Source organism: Calonectris borealis, chromosome 2 (genome assembly GCF_964195595.1).
Source record: "Calonectris borealis chromosome 2, bCalBor7.hap1.2, whole genome shotgun sequence".
In the NCBI taxonomy this organism is placed as follows: Eukaryota; Metazoa; Chordata; class Aves; order Procellariiformes; family Procellariidae; genus Calonectris; species Calonectris borealis.
The window spans coordinates 144,945,392-144,968,669 of record NC_134313.1 but is presented as its reverse complement, the minus strand read 5'-3'; the positions used below and the strand labels follow the sequence as shown (position 1 = coordinate 144,968,669).

At 40.4% G+C, this 23,278-nt stretch overlaps 1 protein-coding gene across 1 annotated transcript; it reads right to left on the bottom strand.

Moving 5' to 3' along the window:
- Nucleotides 1-14,312: 14,312 nt before the first annotated feature.
- Nucleotides 14,313-23,176, bottom strand: LOC142079480 (sterile alpha motif domain-containing protein 9-like). Its single transcript, XM_075143751.1, is given in 12 exon segments — nucleotides 14,313-17,171; nucleotides 17,174-17,251; nucleotides 17,254-17,361; nucleotides 17,364-17,578; nucleotides 17,580-19,625; nucleotides 19,627-19,821; nucleotides 19,823-20,281; nucleotides 20,283-20,611; nucleotides 20,614-21,188; nucleotides 21,191-21,439; nucleotides 21,442-21,581; nucleotides 21,868-23,176. Coding segments are annotated over 12 exon segments (4,785 nt in total). The 5' UTR covers nucleotides 21,972-23,176; the 3' UTR covers nucleotides 14,313-16,884.
- Nucleotides 23,177-23,278: the final 102 nt, after the last annotated feature.

The following is a 23,278-nucleotide window of genomic DNA, read 5'->3' as shown; positions in this document are numbered from 1 at the left end:
TGAGGTAAGAAGCTGAGGGCTGATATTCAAAAATACTTAAGGGTCTCAAGTAGATTTGTAGTAAGAGTTTCAAAAATGCTGTAGCTGACTAGGCACTTAAATCTTGCTGATTGCACTAGAAGCTGAGTTCCTTATCTGCCAGTTGCAAATTCACAGCTTCAGGTTAGCAGCAACCCAGGAAGTCTCTGAGGTAGCAGAATGAGGAGGTGGATTCCTCACAGTTTCTACAATTTTCGCCAGTTGCTTTGTCCCACTAGTTTGGGGATGACAGAGCAGTAACAGCCACACATTATAAACCAGAGATAAGTATAAGTCCAATCGAATGAACTCCTTAAAACATGAGCTCCTCCCTGTCAGGGAAGCCCTCACCTGAAAGCCACCATGCTGTGATGGTGCAAACAGGTGGCAAAAAGCCAGGTTCTAGGCTAGATAGTTTATTTCCTAAGCACAAACACGACCCATTTCTCTAGAGAGAAATATTAATACCCCTTCTTATGATGGGGCCAGCATCTATCAACTCCAGCAATGTTAGTTTTAAAAACCTTTACAAACCATCACCAGCTCTCCAGGATCAAGGATACTGGTCCTGAATTTTCAGGAAAAATTGCTGTGTGATCTGGTATTTCCAAACTTATATTCAGCTGGACATATATTTGAAGTAGCTAAAGTAGTTTGAAAGGGAGGAGGGGAAGGAAACTCCATCTTACGAATACAGTGCTAACAATGTTAAAAAAAGCAAGCATGCCAATTGTTAATGCAACATTTACAAAAGTCTTTGCAGGTTTCATCCAAGCTGTATATCCCTGTCCTGCTAGTGAAAATGCTGTAACCTCCCATCCAAACATGCCCCTCTAACCCTTACTAATTCCTACATTTTTCTCATTCCTCTGCTGTAATGTTAGTTTGCTTACTAAAGTGTGGGTACCTAATTTGAGGTCCAGCTGCTACTGTTTGTGAGCCAGTCCATAGGACTGTGCATATTTTTGAAACACTGAGGCTGCTGTTTCCCTGTAGAACGTAAAAGTGTTTCCCTGATAATGCACAACCATCTGGCTGACCAGTTTTTGCATATGTACAGTCAAGGTCTATTGTTCTTCATTTCACAGTGTTCTGAGAGATTCACCACTGATTAGTGTCCCGAAAGAAAACTTACCATCTCTTAATTGATTCATTCAGAATTCCCAGGAACGCTTAAATTCTTCATGCTCATCAGATCTTAAAAGAAAACAAGAGTAAAAGATGTATTAGGGATTAGGGATAAAAGGGATTTATTAAAGATACTTTATGCAGGTTTTAAATAGATGTTTATAAAGCAAGATAAACTTTGATAACAGTAACTTTGTATGTTACAACAGATAACTACGGATAAACACATAAGGAAAAATAAATGTGATGAACTACGGTATGAAATACTCTAGCTTTTGTTTAAGCTGAGTTTTAACGTCTTAAAAAGACATTTATGTTGTGGTATGTTTCCTGGACTGAATATCTATGTTATATAAAGGCCACTGAAGCGCTCCCTTCCCCCTTCCATTTATAGCCTTTCTAGTTTACATCAATCGTCATCCATCTGAACATGAAAAGCCTCTTCTGATATTTTTCCCTCAGTGTTTTCTCTGTCTGCAGCAATCAATAAAAGAAATAAAAAACTATAAAAAGAAGAAATAAATGAAATTTTATCAAGCATGAAATGGCGTTTTAACAAAACAGGGGGTTTTGCTGAAGTAATGTTTCAGTAAGGAAGGAAATACCATTGACTTTATTACAGCTGCCTAATGTTTTCCACGAACTGCAGAAAATAATTCATTGTATCTTAGTGACCTACAATAACAGCTGACTGCTTGCACTTGATGGAAATGTGATTTGTGCCTACTAAAAATTAACTATTTAACTTCTCCATATTCCTCTCTCTGGTAACACATTTCCTTTGCATTCTGTTTTGAACTGCTTCCCGAGATGTGAACTCCAGTAAACACAAACACCAATTACTATGCAATGTTCTTCCATAAAAGAAGAAAAATACGGGCAGTCTGCATGTTTCTGTGAGCTGTAAAACCCATGCTGGGCTCTAAAAGAATGCACTTAGATGAGGCCCCTTCTTTTTAACAGTCATTTTATCTCAAATGTTCAATAACATAGTAAATATAAAGGAACATTTCTGACAGTTACACATGTGCAGACACATGCATACACATGCACGCTCAGCAATTTCCGGGGTGAGAATGTTAGAGAAGATGCAAAACCAGTAAAGGTTCAGGGCTGGACTGGATGAAGTGACAATGTAAAGGGAAAAGTAATAATTCCTTTAAGTAGTGTAGAGAAAAATGAGTGGGGATGAGGCAGGAAGAATGGGAACAAAATCTTTGTCTATTGAGACTTGTTAGAAGATTTACTCCCACCGTTGTTTCTGCCTCTGAGAAACAGGAGATGGATGCAAGCTGTCCTGCTGCAGCTTTGCTGGAAGTCCGACAGATTTCATATTCACCATATAATACCATCCCTTCATTACACAACTTACAGAATATGTTTTGTCCTTAATCACTAATACCACCAAGATATTGCACATACATTATGAAGATAATACTGTACATATACACGGTATCTATCCGCATAGTATAAAACTGTATATATAGGTACATCACATATACATTATCTATGAACATATAGATCTACATTGCAAGTATATACAACCGCTAATGGATAGCTGTGCTGTTTACTAGGGAAGGAGAATTTGGCCAGGGATCGCGTTCAAATTTTACTTTAATAGTAGACCTGGGATCCTTCATGTCCATTCAGAAAAAACAAGAATGAACATTTCACCTTCAAATTTGACCAGTAGTGTATGCCCCCATAATTTGTGTGAAAAATAGGTGTAAAAAAGAGATATACCTACTCTGATTTTTACTGTATATGGCACGTAAAGAGGACTCTCTCTTCACACTTGAAAAGCAGCTGTATATCTTTGAAGGGTGCTGCCTGTTTTTTCTAGTCTTACTAGTTCAAATTAGGATAATTAGCATGAATCCAGGATTACTTCCACTGAAGTAATGCAACTACACAGAGGTAAAACTAGTGCAAGGAGAACCTGGAGTCTCCATTCTACCATTCCACATTGGTGGGATTTTGTTTTATTCTTTCAAAAGTGTGAATGGAAGGACCATTTCACATTACTGAAACGAAACAAGACTGTAAGCAAGGAAGTGTTAAGATACTACTGGAATTGGAGATTAGCCCTTTTAAACTGGTTGAACCACTGTATTGTTAAGATTGTTATAGAAGTCTAGACCTCCATTTTATATGCTAGTCAGAAAATGTCATAGTGAACAAACGCTACAGTGGCTCTCATCAGCAAAGAAACTGTTTTCCAACTCACTTATGGAATGATGTCAGGGTACCACTCACTGAAACATGAATATCAGTTCCTCAGAGGTTTATGTTTAAAACATTAAGCAGGTCTGCTTATGAGATGAGCTCTCTTAATATCAGAGGCTAAGAGAACATGCCTGTTACTTAATCCTACCCTTTCTCTATAACGTCTATAACTTCTCCACTTCATTTCCCACCTGCTGCTTAAAGTACCAGACCCATGTGTCAATTGCCTCCATGTGCATCAAGATGCAACCGGGCTCAAAGAACAGCTGAAATATCAAAGTGAGAAGGAACGTGTGGTTGTCGAACCACAACAAGCTAAGGAAGAGTTTGACTCTTCCGTCACTGGGAGGTCATTCAACAAAGTTCCCTGAGATTGTTCAGTGTTTTGTTGGGCTTTTTATTTATTTTATCCTTCCTGTCCAAGGGAAATGATTGGGTAATCAATTGGCACATGTTACAAGCAGACTTAATGTACCCACGAGTACCTTTATATTGAGTTCACTTTTACCTGGTGAAAAGCAGCTTATATTCATATAGACCTATATTTTTCCTTTTCAGGCATTTAAATGAATGAAAAGATGTGATGCAAACCTTGATAAACAGGTTCAGAATGATCGCCATATACTTAAATATAGTGAAAATCAAATTCTGCAAAAGGGGAACACTCATCATTGAGAGCCGTGTTGTAAAAGGCCTCTCAGGTGAATGTATCCCATAGCTAGCTTATGTGCTTCTTACAAACTGAAGGTGGGTATGTCTGACAGATTTTGTCTTGCTCATAGAAAACCTCATAGAAAACATCTATATGATGCAAACAAATGTTTGAACCATTTTATAAAAAATACTGCAAAGCATTCTGTCTCAGTGGGTATTCCAATAGCATGCTTCAGACATTCATTATGTAGAAAACATCACTCACTGACACTCATTCTTTATTACTAATTCACTGTATGTACTCTTTGGGATATAAGAAGCAAAATACAGATGCCTAAATGGCTTTCTCTACACCATCATTTTCTACACTTCACCTTCTTTTCTAATATCCCTTCTCCCTAAACTAAATTGCCTCAAAATTTTTAGTCTGCCTTTCTGTTGAAATCTTTCTTTGCCCTCGTAAGAATTAATGAGAGTAAAAATAAAGTTATATTTGCCATATTGTTTTTGAGCTTGTGTGATCTTAACACTCAGGTTAGAGAGGTAAAACTGTTTCCATGTGGCATTAAAATGTTTACAGTATTATTCTCAATGTTTTTGTTAGAGTGGCTTAATTTCTTGCTTGCTTTTCAATGAGTGTTAAAAATGGAGTGGATTTTTTTAGTTTATAATAGATAGGTTTTCCCAGCTGATTTATAGTGCATCAACATGCACAAGTAGTTTGATTTCCTTGACTTACCTACACTGAATTCTATGTCATCATGTTTCTACATTTTGTTATCTTCCCTTGAATTTTTTCACTAGCCTCTTACCATTTTACTACACTTTTTCCCTCTTCTAACAATGCTTGTACTGATTCATAAGACACTCTATTTTTTTTCTGCAGGTTAAACATCAGGAGAGGAACTCTCACATGGAATAGGATCTTAGAGACTCCTAACCAAATAGTACCACACTGTAGAATTTTATATTTTAATGTTATTATTAAAAAAATGCCTTACTGAAAAAAGCGCATTGAGAAATCTGCACAAAGATTACTTCAACACCAGTAGATAATGGTGCTCCCAGTGGCACCAATGCCAGCAGGAATGATAGTACTGAAGTAAATACAGTTACAAGACATAGCTGTATCAGTGCTAAGGCAGAAAAGAATCAGTTCCATAATCTTTGGTTATACATTTGCACAATATTATTTAAAGAATATAACATAAATTCATACTTTTTTTCCTAAAGGACACCTTCAGTTGAGCATGTAGTTATATCTTGTACACTTTTTCATTTCTGTGTGTGTATACATTGTCCAAAAGTGTATGTACTGGATGTGTTGTCTTCTACTGTCAACGTAATTGTTCTTAAATACAGTTCAGAAGATGAGATGGTTACCTAACTGTACACTTTCTCAGGTTACAGCCATTCTTAAATACAACCTGGGAAGCTGAGAGACTACACCCTTCAATGAATTTACCCTCGTGCACACCAAAGCAAGTACAACCCTGTAGTGTTGTAGACATTTAAAAGTATTTCAGTCAATGGATGCAATTCAGTCTCAGCTGGGTGAGTGTTTCAGTATCTAATACGTCAACATTTTCCTACTGTAGCTTCGTAACAGAAGCTGGGTATGTTTCTCTAGCGGAGTTAGATGCATGTAACTGCAGCTGTGTCAATTACTGTATCGTGGGCGTGTAGCAAAACACACCTCCAGTGTTCTGCTTGGCATGTCTTTAGTGAGCTGCCAGTTTCCAGACAAATGTAAAAGTCTAGAGGGTACTGTAGCAGAGAAACCACAGTGGAATGCTACAGCAAAAGAGTTAAGATCGGAAGCCCTACAAAATAGAAAACATTAATAATTATACTACAAAAAGCTACTCAGTAAATAACATGGTAATAAGCTGTATTTTTGCATGCTACACTAACTGATCTTCTGTGGAAATATAGTCTTATCTCATACTTGTTAAATATAACCAGACAATGAGACAGCTTGCTTGCCAGGTGGATTTTCTTTTTTTTTTTAGATCTTCTGGAATAGTAGAGATAAATCCATGCCTAGATCACCACACTAATTGCTGAAGAGAGTGATGCAAGTCCATATAAGCGAAATACCTGGTGCTGAGCCAATATTGTACTTTTCAGGGGCCTTAATTAAAAGGAACTGGGAATAGACACTTGACAGAGAAATTGGAGTCTCTTGCAGGTTTGCCTCTCTCGGGAGTTCAGTGGACGGTGGCTTCCATGTCTGACATCAAGAAGTACCTTTCAGTGTGTCTGTTGGGTTTACCAGGGTGCTCTGCCATTTCAGACCCCTGTCAATGCATGCCCTTAGTCCTCCACAATGAATACAGGCAAGTGGGACATCTCTTTTTCACATGCTAAAAGAACTCAGTGTGTGCATCTTGCTAGGAGCTGGTGCAGGCAAGCAGTTCCTGGAATGGTGAGACAGCTCATCTGTAAATTGCTTTTGCTTCAGTTCCACAGCTGCAAGAGAAGCAAGCGCTGGAGCCAGATGAGTCCAGAGAAGAGACTTTGCTAAAGGCTGGCCAGGAAACCCAGCCACAGGCAGAGACACTGGTACATAAAATGCATTCCAGTGGTTGGCATCTGGGCCCTGCAGCTGCCAAGCACACCCAGTGTGTGGCCATGGGTGTTGGCTTCAATACTAGAACATTTTGAGGAGGAGGCCAACAACAGTAACCAGAGAAGACAGCGCCAAGTTACTACAGAAATTACATTCATGTGCCAATTTGCTTGCTATTTCAAAAGACAAAATTTTATCTCATAAGTATTGTTTTGAACATACCCACATGACAGTTAACAGAAATATGCTGATATTTGCTAGTGGGGGGAGGGATAAAATACTTACATAAGTGAAATGATGCTCCTTGGGGCACTGGTTAACAAAACAAAACCATACCCATTATACGATTCCTTAATTAATGCACGAGTTTCCTTAGAGACCACAGCTCTGTTGGGGGACACAAGTCTGGTGTATTTCTTTCCAAGAGACAGTGTGGGGAGAGTTATATAAAACAAAGATAGAGGTGAAATGAAAGATATGCAACAAGGCTGAGCAAGTTTCAGCTCCAAAGACAGGCTTTGTGCACTACTAATGTGCGAGCAGGTCAGAGCATCACGTAAAACCAGAAAGGTTGTATTAAACCTTTAGAACATAATAGAATTGAACACGTGGCTTAGAGTATAGTATATCTAATGGGATGCATGCTACACCATCGCAAACCGTATCAGACTGTATATCCGGCTCTCTTCACTGGTGATTACATCACAACAGATGATTACATTTAATAATGTGTTAAGAGTATACGGGGCCAATGTATAAGCAGAATCTCTGCCTCCCTCCTGGGAGAGTTACCTTTAAAAAACAAAAGCCCCTGGGTACTGGAAATACTTGAGCTGAGGTAGCAAAAACTTCATACAGGCTAATTTACCAATCAGATCACATGTTAATTAGTCAAAGGGATTATTGTTTTAAACACAGTGTTCATTTTCCTTTAAACGAGGCTTGAGCATGTTGCTCCTGCACAATTCTGCAGTGCCTGTCTCCCCGAGCCCAAAAGCAATGCTGGAGTGCAGTGCTTCTCTGAAGGAGAGCTCTCTCAAAATGTGAGGGTAAGATCCTGTCTCAATGCCTCTCACAGACCTCCCACCAAATCTTCTCACTTCGCAGCATCTGCAAATTCAGTTAAGAATCTGAATGTCAATCAATGGTTTTCTCTGGCTCAGTAATCATTCACAATAATGATTTTGTTATTGAAACTTCAGCACCAGTTCTGTTGAAGATTTACAGGCCAGAATGGAATCCAGCTCTCTGGCCTTTAATTATCCTAGCTCTATAGTGCTAAAAAACCTAGAAAAAAATATCAAAAGCCACTGAATTAGGCAGATATAACTTTACAAGCTCTTGGGACATATTAATTGAGAAAGACAACATGGCCAATTGAAATGAAAAATCCTAAGTCTCTATCATATATGGACTTGAATAAATGAAAACAAAACAAGAAACCTCAAATTGCACCAGAAACCTGTCAACAATCTATTCTCATAATTTTCTTCTGAGATCTTGGAATTTAAATGCCTATCTCATTCAGACTATAAATTAGTGGTGAACTCTTCAGCAGTTAAAATGGCAGGATGTAATAGCCATCCTAGTTAACAGGAATGTTTTCTTCACTCAGTTAAAGACTGCAAAGTGAGAAACAACTACCTTAAACCCTAGTTTAACTCAACAATTATTTTGCTTCTGAACATAGCAGTTGCATATTAAGTATTTTATTTTAATCTCTTTGTTATAGCCGAGAATTTACTCACCAAATTACCATGTTCATGTCAATATAAAAAATATTGTATGTGTATCACAGGAGAGCCTGTGAATTCAAATGGTAATGAGATCTTTTCTTTTCTTTTCTTTTCTGTTTCTGTGTTACTGGACTAGATTGTGCTGTACTGGGGCTTCTTAACAGTTTGATGTCTGTGGAACAGATGGCTGAACAGAATGAGTTACTGATGCAGATGCAAAGTTGACACAGAACCATCTCCAGGCAGTGATAATAGAGATGGATGGCTCTGGGAGGGAAAGTTCACACATCGGTGTGTCTTATCAGCACACTGTAGACCCTAAGTCCTTGACATTTCAGCTCATTCTCAAGAAAGATGATTTCTCTTTGCTATTATGCCCATTTTGTTTCTTTTGATACTTGCCTTTTCATGACAACTGCAGGCTGAAGAAATTTAACCATAAAGATTAGTTGTATTTTTGTGTTCTTCTGTAGAAACCCTACTTGCAAGACTTGTTACAAACAGCTTAACTAGGCAGGACTTTAAAATGCCATTGTGTTTCTCCTTTTAAAAAGAGTCTCATTCCTGCTCTATCTTTGCCTTCTACTTGGCCTTTTGGGAGAGCACGTCCATATACCAACATGTAACTCCCAAATGACCCCTGTGGCCACACTGATCATCCTTATCTTGAAATCTCCTATACCCTGATGCCAATAGAAGTTTTTCGAAGGATCTCAGCTGTTGTTTCTTACGTTCCTCTGCTGTGCAGCTCACTGGTCAGTGTGGTAACTCATACAACATTGCATTTTTAGTATTGAGCATGCCTGAGGTATGCTCTTCCTATGTTTTGTTTCATTGGGGCACACACATCCCATCATATGCATAAACTGGATCCATCTTGACTGCTTGAACTAAAACAGTCAGTTTGTGCTCTTTTCTCATTTCCCTGACTTACAAGACTTAAATACAGGAATTATCATTGAAGAAGGTGAGAAGCTAGCACAAGGACCAGTCTTCTTTCTTCCCTTCTTTCTCACTCCTTCTTGTTATTATCATTATTAATTCATAACTGTTACTGTATTCTTTGCTATTGCAACTTTCTCCTTCAGTGTCCCATCTGCTGCAAAGCCAGACCTCTCCCAATGTAGCCATAGCTGCGCTGAAGCTGGTGCTACAGTTTGGCTCAGCAAGAAGTGGTGGAGCCCTAAGCTCCTCTCAGGGAACACAGCTGCTGAGTAGGAAAGAGCACGTTTTTCATTCCAAGCTTTTAAGCAACAGCCAGGAACAAGCAAGTGCCTACGAAGAGGAAGTCAGAAGTTGTCTTGTGACAGGTTATATAAACTGAAGGTTTGTGGTTCCAATAGGCAAAGGGAAACCAGAAAAAGCTTTCTGCAGCAGAGTCCTCAAATTAAAGCAATACGGATTTGTCACAGCCAATACTCCCCTCACTGGAGAGTGGGTTGTGTTTCTAACTGCGATCAGCCCAAAGTGAGAAACTCCCCGTGGTGCTGGCTCTCCTGGGTCCCTTTGGGCAAGGCTAAGTCCCTCCAGCTGAGCCCTGCCACTCTGCTCCTGTCTCTTTCACTAAGGATGCATTAACTCTTGCCACACTGCCACCTGGATTGGGCCCTGTGTGAAGCATCCCAGCTTGGCTGTTTTGCGGTTGGACAAAGTCCAGGTCGCTCATTGCAGCCCCATCGGTCTCTGACCCTTCTGCTCAGCATCTGCCAAAACGGTGGCAGCGACGGAGAGGGCCTGCCCCTGCCCTGGCACAGGTGACACCCTCAGACAGGTCCACGCTCAGTCCCCTCGTGACACCGCTGGTGGTTGCCCTCACGTGGGTTCACAACACGGGAGCGAGGTAGTCGGGAAGGGGAAGGCCCTATCCCACTCGGAATGGATTTTACTCGTGGTTGCTCTTGTGCAGCTTCTAAAGCCATTTCCCCACAGCTGTGGGACTTCTCCTGCGGTGGTCCCCTGCCACATGTGGATGGCATTCTCCTTATCCCTCTCAGTGGCTTCTTGCTACAGCGGCCAAAGCGCCTCTTTTCTCTCGCCCTGCTGGCGTCATCGGAGCCTTTCCCTTGGCCTCTGGCGGTTCGACGGGACACGCGTGACCGTGGCCGAGGAGTGCGGCCCACGCAGAGCCCCCGCGGGCCGCGGCGGACGGCGCGGGAGGGCGCAGCGCGACGGGCACAGCGCAACAGCGCCGCCTGCTGGCCGCCGCCCGCCCCGCCGCGGAGAGCCTGAGGCGCGGGCGGGCCGCAGCTCCCTCGCGGCTCCCGCCCTCCTGCCATTTTGTGTCCGGAGCTGACACCGGCCGGGAGCGCTGGTTTCTTTTCCCTTTTTCTCTTCTGTGGCTAAGAATTAAATATCTGTGGCGCTTTTTTTTCTTTTGGTGGAAACACGGGTTGTTGCATGTACCAGAAGCCCTCAGGTTCATCTCTCGTCCAGCACCCATACTGGTGAAGTGTGTGGCGGCTGCTGGCAGGGAATGGCCTCTTCCTCAGGGCCTTCCTCCCACAGCCTTCCCTGGGCCGGGGGCTGCTCCTGGCCTGCCCAGCACTGGGCTCACCTCAGAGTTTCACTATTGCTGCGTTTTTATGTGAATCATCTTGGTTGCTCCTGCCATGCAAGACTGCCTCATCGGCCCTGTAGATAAGCCCAGCTCTCATTTGTGATAAAATTCCTCCTACCTTATTTTCCCATTCCACAGATATTTTAGTTTATTTCTGCCCCGAGTCTTTTAAGTCTCGTACACATTTGTGTGAGAAAAAACCCAACAATCCAGAAATAAACAGAAGTGTATTTGTTCTGTAGAAAGCCTCGGGCCACACAGTTTTGCTTTGAAATAAAAGTGTGAAGCGTGATTAATAGAGGTGCTGCTCCTTCCACCAGACAGAGGCAGGAGGAGGACTAGGCAGCAGGAGTGACACACAAATATTAAGTTATTCTTACACCTTCGCTATGAGTCATACTAATGTTCCATTTTACAGATAAAAACAGTGGCATAAAATTGCTTACCTTATGCCACGTGGAGAATAAATATTTTTGGCTATCTGGATTAAATTTAGGACTTAGCTATTTAAATATTTGACATATCATGTCTATTAAATAATAATATATTTAAGTAGTTCATGCAAATGAAATGAGACTGATGAAAGATTTTAAAAAATATTTTGAATGTGAGACTTGTACATGTGGAAATAAGTGTTAAGTATTCTATATATCGGTAAAACAGTAAATTAAAGAAATGTGATTGTATTAGGGTTTTACTCAGCTCTTAGTTTACTTTCTGATGCTGTAAAGATTTTACATGTACGGATCCCAGAGTTCACTTGAATCTTTATTGAGAAATACTTGGAAAATTTGATACATAAAGAAGTTGCTTTGTGTTCTTGGATGCTCATTTCCTACTTGTGTTCTATAGACTTGGCATAGCAGGTAAATAAAGAAATTGTGTGGGAAAGCACAAGGGGAAAGAGTTAATACAGTAACAGGAAATGCACAATTGGCACTCTCTCTTAGGAGAAGAGGCAGTTTTACTCCTCTCTTAGGAGTGTGCAGACAGTAAGTGGAATCTCCATCCATATGGGCAGAGGGAAGCACACTTTTTTGCATAAATTGACTTTTTAATCTGAAACTATCATCACACACAATTGCAAACGAACACAGAGTAGTTTCAAGCCAAAAAGCGGAGTAAAAACCACATTTTTTTAAAATGTTATGATTCAGGATGGAAATCTCATTATTTTTGGTATCTGGTTTGTGACTTTTATTTGTTCCCTTTGAGGTTGGAGCTATTAAAATACCTGACAGGTGGGAAAGGTAATTTTTAACAAAAAGGTGTTTGTCGTGATAAAACTACATTGCAGGAATAGTCTTAGCTGTAGTCAAACAAAAAAGTGGTGCAGAATTTAGCTAATTCTACAGTAGCTGATTGCTCTGTGCTCCCACAACCCATCTCTCCACATCAGTTTGGCTCCTCAGGGATATACGAGGAAGCAGAACTTTTTGCTATGTCAGAACGTTTTGCTAGGTCAGATGCAATCCGAGTATCTTTGCAATGAGGAGGGTTTGGGGTACGCAGGCCTTTGCTCTGATGCCTTCAAAGCCACAGAAAATTTTTGGGAGACTGGGTAGATGCCTGAAGCATTAAAGGAAGGGCAGTCCTATGCAGGGGAGTTTCATCCTAGCAGGCATTTCTTATTTAATGGAGCTTAAGAGATCCTCTAGACTGTTCTAGAGTGGATGACCTACTACTACTGAATCTATCATCTCAAGTGTTTGCCTACTCCATTTTTCAATACCTGCAAAGACAGATTCCCATTATGTTCCAGCCTATCCCAGTCTATCCCAGTCCATCTCTTTTACTGATACTTTTTTTTTTTCCTGAGGTATACCTTGAATCCTTCCTACGGTATGTTTTTACCCTCACTCCATGCCCACCTTGGTCCTGGAGAACATTTTACTACCTGCATTTTTATCAGCTTCTTCACAGCAGCCTTTTATCTGTTAGAAGATAGGGTATCTTCCTCCACATTCTCTTTTCTAGAGAATCTCTATTTGTTCTGTCTTACCTCATAAGTCATACAGTCCCTGCTGTGTCGGCACATCTTGAGAGTCTTCAGCCCAGGAAGTATTCCTGTAGGAAGTACAATCCCCTTCAGACATAGAGCTGAGGGACTTTACACACCCCTGCACACACCTTTTCTGTGGCTTGATCAGCTGGTATGATTGCTAGTCTGCATGTCAGCAGCTGACCTTGTTCTTCCCTTCCCTTCCCTTCCCTTCCCTTCCCTTCCCTTCCCTTCCCTTCCCTTCCCTTCCCTTCCCTTCCCTTCCCTTCCCTTCCCTTCCCTTCCCTTCCCTTCCCTTCCCTTCCCCCTTGTGTGCTTTTTTGTTCCATTGAGCTTCTTTCCCTTGAACATCGTGGCCCTCCATATCTGCCTCTTGTCCCATCACGTTGTGATACCTGTTTCTCAGTTCTTGTTCCCTCTTGCCTAGTCTAGACCCTGCCACTGTTCTCATCCTAAATCTTAGCAGCTGTTTCCCCTAAGATCTCCTTAGTGGAAATTTTCCTTTCTGTCACCAGTTGTGAAGGCACCTCCATGTTCTGTACTTCTAGCTTTGATTTTAGACAGAGAAGGATCCTCAGTACTCTTAACTTCCACCCCCTAAACTGATTTTTGCAGGCCTTGCACTCCTGCAGGAGAGGATTCCTCAGGTCCTGATCCTACACAGGAGTTCACAGTCCACAAATGCTGCTTGGGCGCAGCAGGGACCCTGGTTGCTCCATCAGCAACTGGAGGGAGCTGCTGAGATAGCATCGCAATGGTTTGTGAAAGTCAAACAGCTTACTGGGCCTCCCTGCCTCTCCTCCTTCCTGCAAACACGGCTTTGGCTCATGTAGGTTGTATCAGGTCTCCACCAGGTTTCTAGACTCAGCACTGACAGCGCAGGGCTAGGCTCTTAGCTTTGACTTGGCCCATCATAGCCCAGACCTGCAGCTTCTGGGGCTGTCATCTGTGTATAGGCTCTGCTGTTAAAACCCAAGTTTGCATATGCCCATATATAAATGGCAGTCTTTTCAGGCCTTGCAACTCGATAAAATTAGGCTTGTGCAGACAAATGTCCCCTCACACCTACCTTTTTTCTCCTACCAGAGTAAACCCTTTTTTAAACACCACTCCAAAGAATTCCTGAGCGTGCTGGAAAAAGCTGGTAGAGTTGTTTAACATAGGCAATACAACATATTTTTTTCTTGACCTCACACTTGGAAGCTACTGAGCCCTTTGGCTTTAATTAACATAAAATACATCTGAGGCAGATATTTGGCATGGGAGAGCTTAGTTTTCAAAATACAAAGATTAACAAAGTTTTGAGCCATGAAAAAAATGGTCTTGCAAAGTAATGAAAAATAGGAAATACTTGTAAAAAGCAATTCTGTCAGCCTTTGTGTGTGATATGTATCATGAAATACAGTTCCACACTGCGCAATTAAGGATGTTATCAAATATCTATATTTATTAATGAGCTACTACTGATAAAAATACAATTTTATAACAAACAGCCTGATATATACAAATAATAAAATCTGTATTTCTGTAAACTCACACAGGCGTGTAGTGCAGTGCCAGATACCAAGGGTTGTTAGTAAATGTAAATGCATTGTGGGCAAAACAGTCTCAACTTGGGGAGTTTCACTTAATTTGTTGCCAATTAACATAAACGTTTAATTACTGATTGGGGTATTGAGAAACCGAGAAGACAAACAACTAAGCAAATACTTAGGGAAATGTCTTTCTTCCCCTTTCAACTTCAGTCCAACACCTCTCCTTCCCCCTTCCTAGCCGCAACTCCCCTTGTTTTCACCTCTGCTCAGTCCTTCCCAATCCCCCTGCCAAGGCGACGAGCCTGCAGTGGAGGAGGTCAGTCTCAGCGTGTAGTGGTTTATTTTTGCCGCTCCTTGCTTCTGATTCTTTCCTTCTGCTTCTCTGCTGCTCCTTCCTTCTTGTTTCCTTTGGTCCGGCATGGGTCACCCATGGGCTGCAGTCCCTCAGGGGTGTCCCTGCCCTGGTGTGGGTCACCCGTGGGCTGCAGTCCCTCAGGGTTGCCCCTTTCCAGAATTGTGTCTCCAGCCATGCCCCAACAATGTCCCCTTCCAGCATCTTCTCCTCCATTTCTCCTGCCCACCACAGCTGCCGCTCTTTCTTAAACTTGTCTGATCGCCACGGGCTGCCCTGAATGGCGGCGGTTTGGCGGGAGATGGGGTGCTCGCACTGGTGCTGGAGCCAGCTGGAACTGGCTGCGACTGGCCCAGGGCGGTTCGTGGCCGCCTGCCAAGGGGCACCCCACAGCCGCCCACCACCGCACCCCGCCGGGTGTGCCCCATGCGCCACCCTACACAGCTCAGCTGAGTTTGGGCACATAAAAATACTTGCAGTTCTTAGGAGATGTGACTGACTGAGATGAAGACTGAAGTCTTCAATTGCCATGAAGACATAGCAAATTATTTGCTGTAAATCTTTATTTGGAAGGGTAAATACTTTAGTCAGCGATAAATTGTACTGCGATATCCTGAGGACTAACTAGAACAAATAATGAATCATCATGAAGATTGATACGGTAGCACCCTATCTGAAATAAAAGTATACTGTTAGAAACAAAGTGGATACAGGTTAAAATGAAGTGTGCGTTCTTGCCGAGAGAACTATATTTTGGCTAGAGTTAAAAAGCAGTCTGGCTTATATAATAAAACTCCTTATCCATATTTAGAACTAAAAGAAGAGCCGCACTACAGCAGAATGGTCCGCCGCTTTATTCTTTTTCTTTTTATCAATTTGTTTTTACTAATCTGTTGGGATGTCACTTATTTTTGCCTGCCTCCTTGCCTGACACAAAGAGCAAAGAGGACTTGTGGGGTGATGAAAGAGCTGTCCTGCAGACCTCCTTCAGGCAGTTAATTGCACTGAATTCCTCTGGTTTTCATGAATCATATGCACCCCCCCAGACAGTAGTAACTTCTTGTTTCTGGTGCTTTGCACCAATATCTTTTTCTTTTTTTGGAACATTAATTGTGTCTATACATAGCAGGCAGTTTTATACACATGAGGAAAGTAATGAAATTAATGACCACTTTAAGCATTTAAATTGCCTGTTTTTGCAAGGATCAGAGTTGATAAGAAATCTATCACTGGAAGGAACAATGGAATTTATAAGGAAAGGAATGACCAAACTGGATCAATTTTATATAAAGCAGAAGCAGACCCACCTCAAAAGAATAAAATCTATTTAATATGGACATCAAATGCCAACCAGTGTGTGCTTTTACAGTACAGTAGAAAGTAGCGGTATCTTTAATAATCACATATTTAGAAATGCCCTGACAAGCTAAAGGACCAATGCTTGTGTCCTCCCATAAGATGTACAGCTTGGCTATTAATACAGGCCCATATACAAATGCATTTCATTATTCAAGTGTGTATGATAACAACAGAGAAAAAAATGCTGCTTTGCAACTGAATGGCCTTTTGCATTACCCTTGTGCCAAGATGACACCAGATACAGTGGAGCATCAGGGAATGTTACATGATACATGTTTTCTAACATACATTCCTTGTTCTTACATTACTTATACAAGAGTATGAAAATCATGGTGAGACATCCTTCATTACAAGCAGTGGCAAAAAAGCTAGCAAGATAGTAGGGTTCTTCGAAGTGATGGTATTTAAAAATAACATTTTCAAAATATTCTTTTTTATAATTATCTTTTTTTTTTTTTGGAATGATTTCTCATGTTGTTATCAACCAAAGAACTTTGAGTAGTAGTGACCAGTCTACGTGACTAACTGCACCAACATTTCAGTTTGACTGAACAGTCCAAACAGCAGTAATGACAGTAGAGAGACAATTCTGTATGGGACTGAAAGACTAACATAGTGAGGGAGGAAATACAATAGACAGCCTGAGGTTGTAATTTGTAATTGTTGACCAAAAAATAAACAAACCAAAAACCAATACAAGGATAATTTTGCCTGAAAAAGCCTTGTAGCTGAGAAACTGCAATACCTATTGTTTTAATGACAGACTTTGTGTGTTGTACGCCAGGAGACCAGCAATGGAGAACCCAAGGTAAAAAGACACTCCTTCTATGTTTGGGCCATTTTTCAATAAGCATAAGGGAACAGGCTGCACTGGTATCCTGAAGGTTTCATTGCTGCTATAGTCTATGTAGATAACCTTACCCTCAGCTCTTCCATCCAAAGGAAGCAAAAGATCTTGAACAGCCTGCTCCTTCCAGATATTTCCACTCTGCCAGAGGGAATTCAGTTCCTGTTCTGAAAGTGAACTAAAAGCTGATTTATTTTTCCTTTCTGAACAAATCTGTTCAGGCCAATGCCTTTTGCCAGATAGAATAGAGCCAGAGGCTGCCTGGATGCAGGGAACCATAGAGCTCTTTGAAAGACTCACTTAAGCGTCTAACAAAAGTTTCCATTTTCCTGGAATCTTCATTTAGTTGTTTTCTATTTTGGGGCCAGAACAACAAGGCTCTACACACTGTGAAGTTGGTTCCACTTCCTGTAGAATGCTTAGAAGCAGACTTCTCAACACCTTAGAAGGTTATAACTTAGTGGATTTAGGTTTAATGCAGTTCAGAACAACATTTGCCAAAGTCATATTCTGTTTGTCTGGCAGAGTTGCTTGTCCATTCTCCTCACACAAAAACGCATATGCTTTTACCATGTCTTCTATTTCTCTGTCCGCCTGCTTTGGAAGCCTCCACAGTGTCCCTGTATGCTTCTATATACTGAGACATGGGCCACTTTGAGACCTGTTTACTTTTCAGTTGCTCAAAACTGAAATTACAAAAGATTTCTATGTATTTGGCAAAACATTCTTGAACCCTCTCATACAATTTTGCTTCTACAATTTCTTTTTCATTGGTCTGTGTTTTGAAAAATACAAAGTAGTCTTCAAAAAAGTCAAATGCCCTTTTCAACCGTGATCGCAAATTACATAAAAAGCTGGAATAATGTTCAAGAACCTTGAACATTTCACTTTCTGTGTTAGGGCTATCTACATTCAAAACACTATTTCCTGATAGATACTTTGCCATTTTTTTTCTACACTGTAAGTCTTTTTTGCTGAAAAAAGGAACATGCCAAAGGACATCAATAACGTAAAGACCAGTTTCTATCTCTCTGTGATAACCAGCAGTATTGTACATTTGAAACTTTCTTTTAAGCTTTTGATGCTGCAAATATTGTTCATTGTCTGCATTTTCAGCTTGCCGCTGAGGTTCTCTGAAAGCCTGTGAAGCATTCTCAGTAAGCTCTAGCAAGTATTTCAGTTCCTCAGCTGTTAGGACTTCACTCTTTGCTTTGCACTCTATGCAGTATCTTAGCTTACTTTTAAAGACTTGATTTAGTGTATTTGATATGTATGAATTGTGTTGTGCTCTTTGTTTGGCTGCTTTGGCCCAGTATAATGCAGAGTCAAATCTCCTTGCTTTAATGTAGAAGTATCTTGCTAAGGCTTGGCAAATGTAAGCATTTTGCTCAAATCTAGCAGATGCTTGGTTTAACACATATTCCACTTTACCACACTTCTCTTCCCTATGAATGGCTTCAATTAAGGGGGAAAACAATGTGTCTGACTCATCGCCATGTTCCTTGCGCTGTCTAGTAATCAGCAGGGTTTGTATATCACGAATAAGCTTGTCTTGCTTTAATGAGGTCTCATAAAATAAATCTTCTTTCAATAACTGCAATGTAATTTCACTTTTAGGCAAGTCATAGGTTAGTTTCAATTCTGTTAGGCAGTGTGATACTATCAATGGGTGAATGATACGAAGATCTTTGTATCTCGTGTATTCATGTACCTGATCATATATTAGAATATTGGAACAAACTCCCATCTTTTCTATCAATTTATCTTTACTGCAGCCAATCTCTTGAGAATTAATTCCTAAGAATTCTTCACATAGTGATACTGAAATTGTAGATGTTCTTACATATGAGTTTAACGGTGTTAGATAGCAAACAAGTTTTGCTGGCTTAGAGGCAGTATTCAAGTTATGCAAGGTATTTTTTACCACTTTTTCTATGTACTGTGGATCAAAGTTTTTCTTCATAATCATAAATGAATAGAAATTGTCAGGATTTGGATGCACCTTTTCAATATATTTTAGTTTCTGATCAAAGGCCCTTTGCTCTTTTTCAGAAAGCTTATGTTCTAAAGAAACACTGTTCAAGAAATTGATTGTTGAACTTTCATCAGGAGTTTGAGATCTCATACAGTTTAGAATGATCACTAAAGGAGTTACACACCAAATGCATTTTTCTGTTATAGCCGCCTGAATTTCTTTCTGCAGAAAATAGACGTTTTCTTGGTCTTCAAAATCATCCACAAGAAGTAACACTGGTAAATAGCCTGTGTTGTTGTTTGCTCCACAGGTGATTAAAATTGTCAGCTGTGTTCCAAAATCACTTGGTTTGTTTTTCAGAACAGCACATCTGAATCGCTTCCGGAGATCCCAAAGGATATGCATAGCTAATGTTGTCCCACCACAGCCTGGGTGGTGGTAAAGGTTGATAATTTTTACAGGCGATTGATTAGCACTGTTAGATGAAGACACAATTAGGTGTTCAAGCTTTTCATAACTGTCTCTTCTGATAAAATCTGAAGTATAATTTTCAGAAGAAAAATAGAAATTCCACCATGATACTTTACCACCTCGATAAAAATCTTCTTCCCGCTCTTTCAGGAAATTTTTAAATTTATCTGCATCCTTCTCTATTCCTGTGTCTGCATTCATTTTCACAAAGTATTTCCAATGCTGCCATGGAGTCTTCTTTCTTCTTTAGAAGAACAGTAGAATGACCAACAGAGGGCAGAAGTCTTTCAGAAGACTGCGTCACCGATTTTAATTTTATGATGGTACCATTTACCATTTGCAGGGTTAAATTAGAAACACATTTGTTTGAAAGTGCTTCCTCACTAATTTTGCAGAAGATCTTTCCATCGCTGGTATGTACCTGCACCAATGCAAATGCAGAGTATGTATTCTAGTCCCTTTAATTCTTGGTAAAATGCCATAAAAGTCTCAGTAACGGGATCCGCTGAATCTTCCACTGTGGAAAGCAAAAGAAACACTATTAGAAAGTTTCCACTCTGCTTTACATCTTTGTGTGAAAGAAATGAAATCATTTTTCTGACACCAGCAGCTCTGTCTTGTTGCCATGAAGCGGGATCTAATGGTAGTTTGTTATTGCCTTTGAAGTCTGATCCACTGTTGCAGAAAATCCAGTTGGTCCCCTGATGTAGTTTCAGCTTTTCAGCTTGTTCAGAAACTGAACCCACCTTGTTTTCATAATAATCTGTGAAGCAAAGTTTGGCATTTCGATTTTTTTTGTAAGTCTTGAACACACCATTCATTTCTGATTCAAAATCAAAGTCAAGCACCAAACCATTTTATTTCCTGTAAAAAGTCTAAGTGCGAAGTTTGACTTGGGTGGCACTTGCTTGTTACTAAAATGTAGTAGTTGTAATAAGAGCTATCCACTGAGTCCCTGTTACCTGTGAGCAGACTAACTAGCTTTAGTCCTTCATTCATTGACTTCTTTTGCTTTAAGTTGTATTCTTCCTCTACTCTTTTACGAGAATCTGCTAAAGCCGTCAAGGTACCTTTAAAAGTTTCAAATTCTTTGGTATTTTGAATATTTTTGGAACTAGCTCCATCCCGGATGAAGACAGCTTTTTTCCAACTCTTACTCTTATATTCGTATTGGTATTCGTGTTGGTAGAGAAATATTTTGTATCACAGAAGCAGTGTTTGGGAACCACATCTATTTCAATGACAAACATATGTGATGGAGTTCCATTTTGTAATAATACTTCCACAAGTCTAGGTTCTCTAATGCAAGCTTTTGCAATGCTGGTGTATTGCTCATTAAAGTACTTTCCGATGAATTTATTCAAATGGTCAATGTATGCTTCTTTCTTGGTAACTTTTATTCCTTCAGTTTTCCCATGTGGATTGTCACGTACTCCAAAATGAATAGTGCCATTTGTGCAGGAGTTCATGCAGGCTGCAGCAAATCTAAAGACTTCATTGCTAAATTTCATCATGACATCCTCTTCAAGTGCCTTCTCTGTGTTGGTAAGTAATTTGAATTCATGTGCGGGATCAATGAGATTGAGGGGCCCTGTTTCAGGGACATTTAGAATATTATACTGTGTGTATCAAGTACCATTATTGAAATTATCAAAAGGATATGGCATACACATCTTTCTAGCTGGGTGCTGGCTGCTTGACAGTGGCTTATCTGATACATTCTTTTTGTCAGCTGACTTCATTGCTTTTTTGTCTTAGAGTCCTGCAGTATACTGGAATTAAATGACCCATATTTCTTCCTGCGCTCTTTCTTTGCAATTTCTCCATCTTCTCCTTCTCCATCAAGACTCTGTTCAGTGCCTTCTTGTTCCACAGCCTGGTTAGAACTTTCACCTAGAATGTCATGCTCTTTCAGGAAATACATTATTTGAAGAGCAGGCCCATGAGGTATGTCCATTTCCACAAAATCTGCTTTAGTCATCAGTTTCAAAGTAAAACCAGTCACATTTGGTTAAACAGGATTTCTGCATATTTCTGGTTAAACTTAACAACTTCGGTTGCCCATTGTTTGACTTCCTCTTTTGTCCACTGTTCAATATGTTGATATGAATGTGTTTTCTCATTTTTGTCAGTGTTTGCATTTTCCATTCTTTAAGAAAAAAATCACAAAATCACCAAAGAAGCGATTTATAATAGCTTATTAACTGAATAACATATATTTCCTTGCTATTATCAATCATTAATTTCTTCATTAGTGTAATCTGCCACATGGAATACAACAGTTCAATTAGGGGACATTGTGGGAATGCGAAGTAAGATCATATATAAGGCATTAGCTACTTATAAGAGACAGATATATTACAGAATTATTTTATTTGAATCCTGTTTTTAAACCACTTCTGTAGCTGACACTACACAAAAATTGTGACTGATACCTCTTTGTGGTCATTTGGACACATATTTGTGGTTGTATGGACCATCCAATAATAAAAAAAAAAATCATAAAATCATAGAATATCCTGCGTTGGAGGGGACCCATGAGGATTATCGAGTCCAACTCCTGACTCCATGCAGGACAACCTAAATGTTAAATCATATATCTAAGAGCATTGTCCAAACACTTCTTGAACACTGGCAGGCTTGGGTCCGTGACCACTTCCCTGGGGAGCTTGTTCCAGTGCTTGACCACCCCCTCAGTGAAGAACTTTTTCCTAATATCCAGTCTGAACTTCCTCTGATGCAGCTTTAAGCCATTCCCTCGTGTCCTATCACTGGACACCAGACAGAAGAGATCAGCACCTCCCTCTCTGCTCCCCCTCATGAGGAATTTGTAGACAGCAACGAGGTCACCTCTCAGTCTCCTCTTTTCTAAGCTGAACAAGCCTAGTATCCTCAGCTGCTTCTCCTAAGTCATGCCCTCTAGTCCTTCCAGAATCTTGGTTTCCCTCCTTTGGACACATGCTAATATTTTTATATCCTTATATTGTGGATCCCAAAACTGCACACAGTACTCGAGGTGAGGCCACACCAGTGCTGAGTATAGTGGGACAATCACTTTTGACCAGTTCGCTATACCGTGCCTAATGCACTCCATTTGGCCACCAGGGCACATTGTTGACTCTTATTGTGCCTACCATCAACCAAAACCCTCAGATCCCATTCTGCAGGGCTGCACTCCAGCCTCTTGTCCTCCAATCTAGACATATACCAAGGATTACACATTCCAGGTGCAGAATCCGGCATTTGTCCTCATTAAATTTCATATGGTTGGTGACTGCCCAGTACTCTAATCTATCAAGATCTTTCTGTAAGGCCTCTCAATCAATGGCTCCTCTTAATTTAGTATCATTGGCAAACTTGCTTAATATGCACTCCACTCCTGTGTCCAGGTCATTGATAAAAACATTGAAGAGAACTGGCTCTAAAATTGAGCCCTGGAGAACACAACTAGTGACTGGCCACCAGCCAGATGTTACTCCATTTACTACAATGCTTTGAGTCCAACCCTTCAGCCAATTGTTAACCCATCATGTTGTGTACATGTCACAAATGGCTCTCATTAAGTTCCCAGTTTGGTGAAGAAGAAAAATCAACCGCACAGAGAAATCTAACCTTTTTTTTGCCCTTAGATGTGGTTAGGTACAGAACCTGCTTGAATAATGCTGTGAAGAGACATTGGGATGGAAAGATACTGCTGTGATTACTTAGCTGTTGCTATTGCAAATGAAAGGAAAATCTTTTCCATATTACCTTTTCAGTACCTGTTGTGTTCACTAAGGTTTCTCAAATTAAACAAAAGCAAGTTGTTCAGCAGCATTTGTGGAGATAAGTGACAGGAAAAAGAGC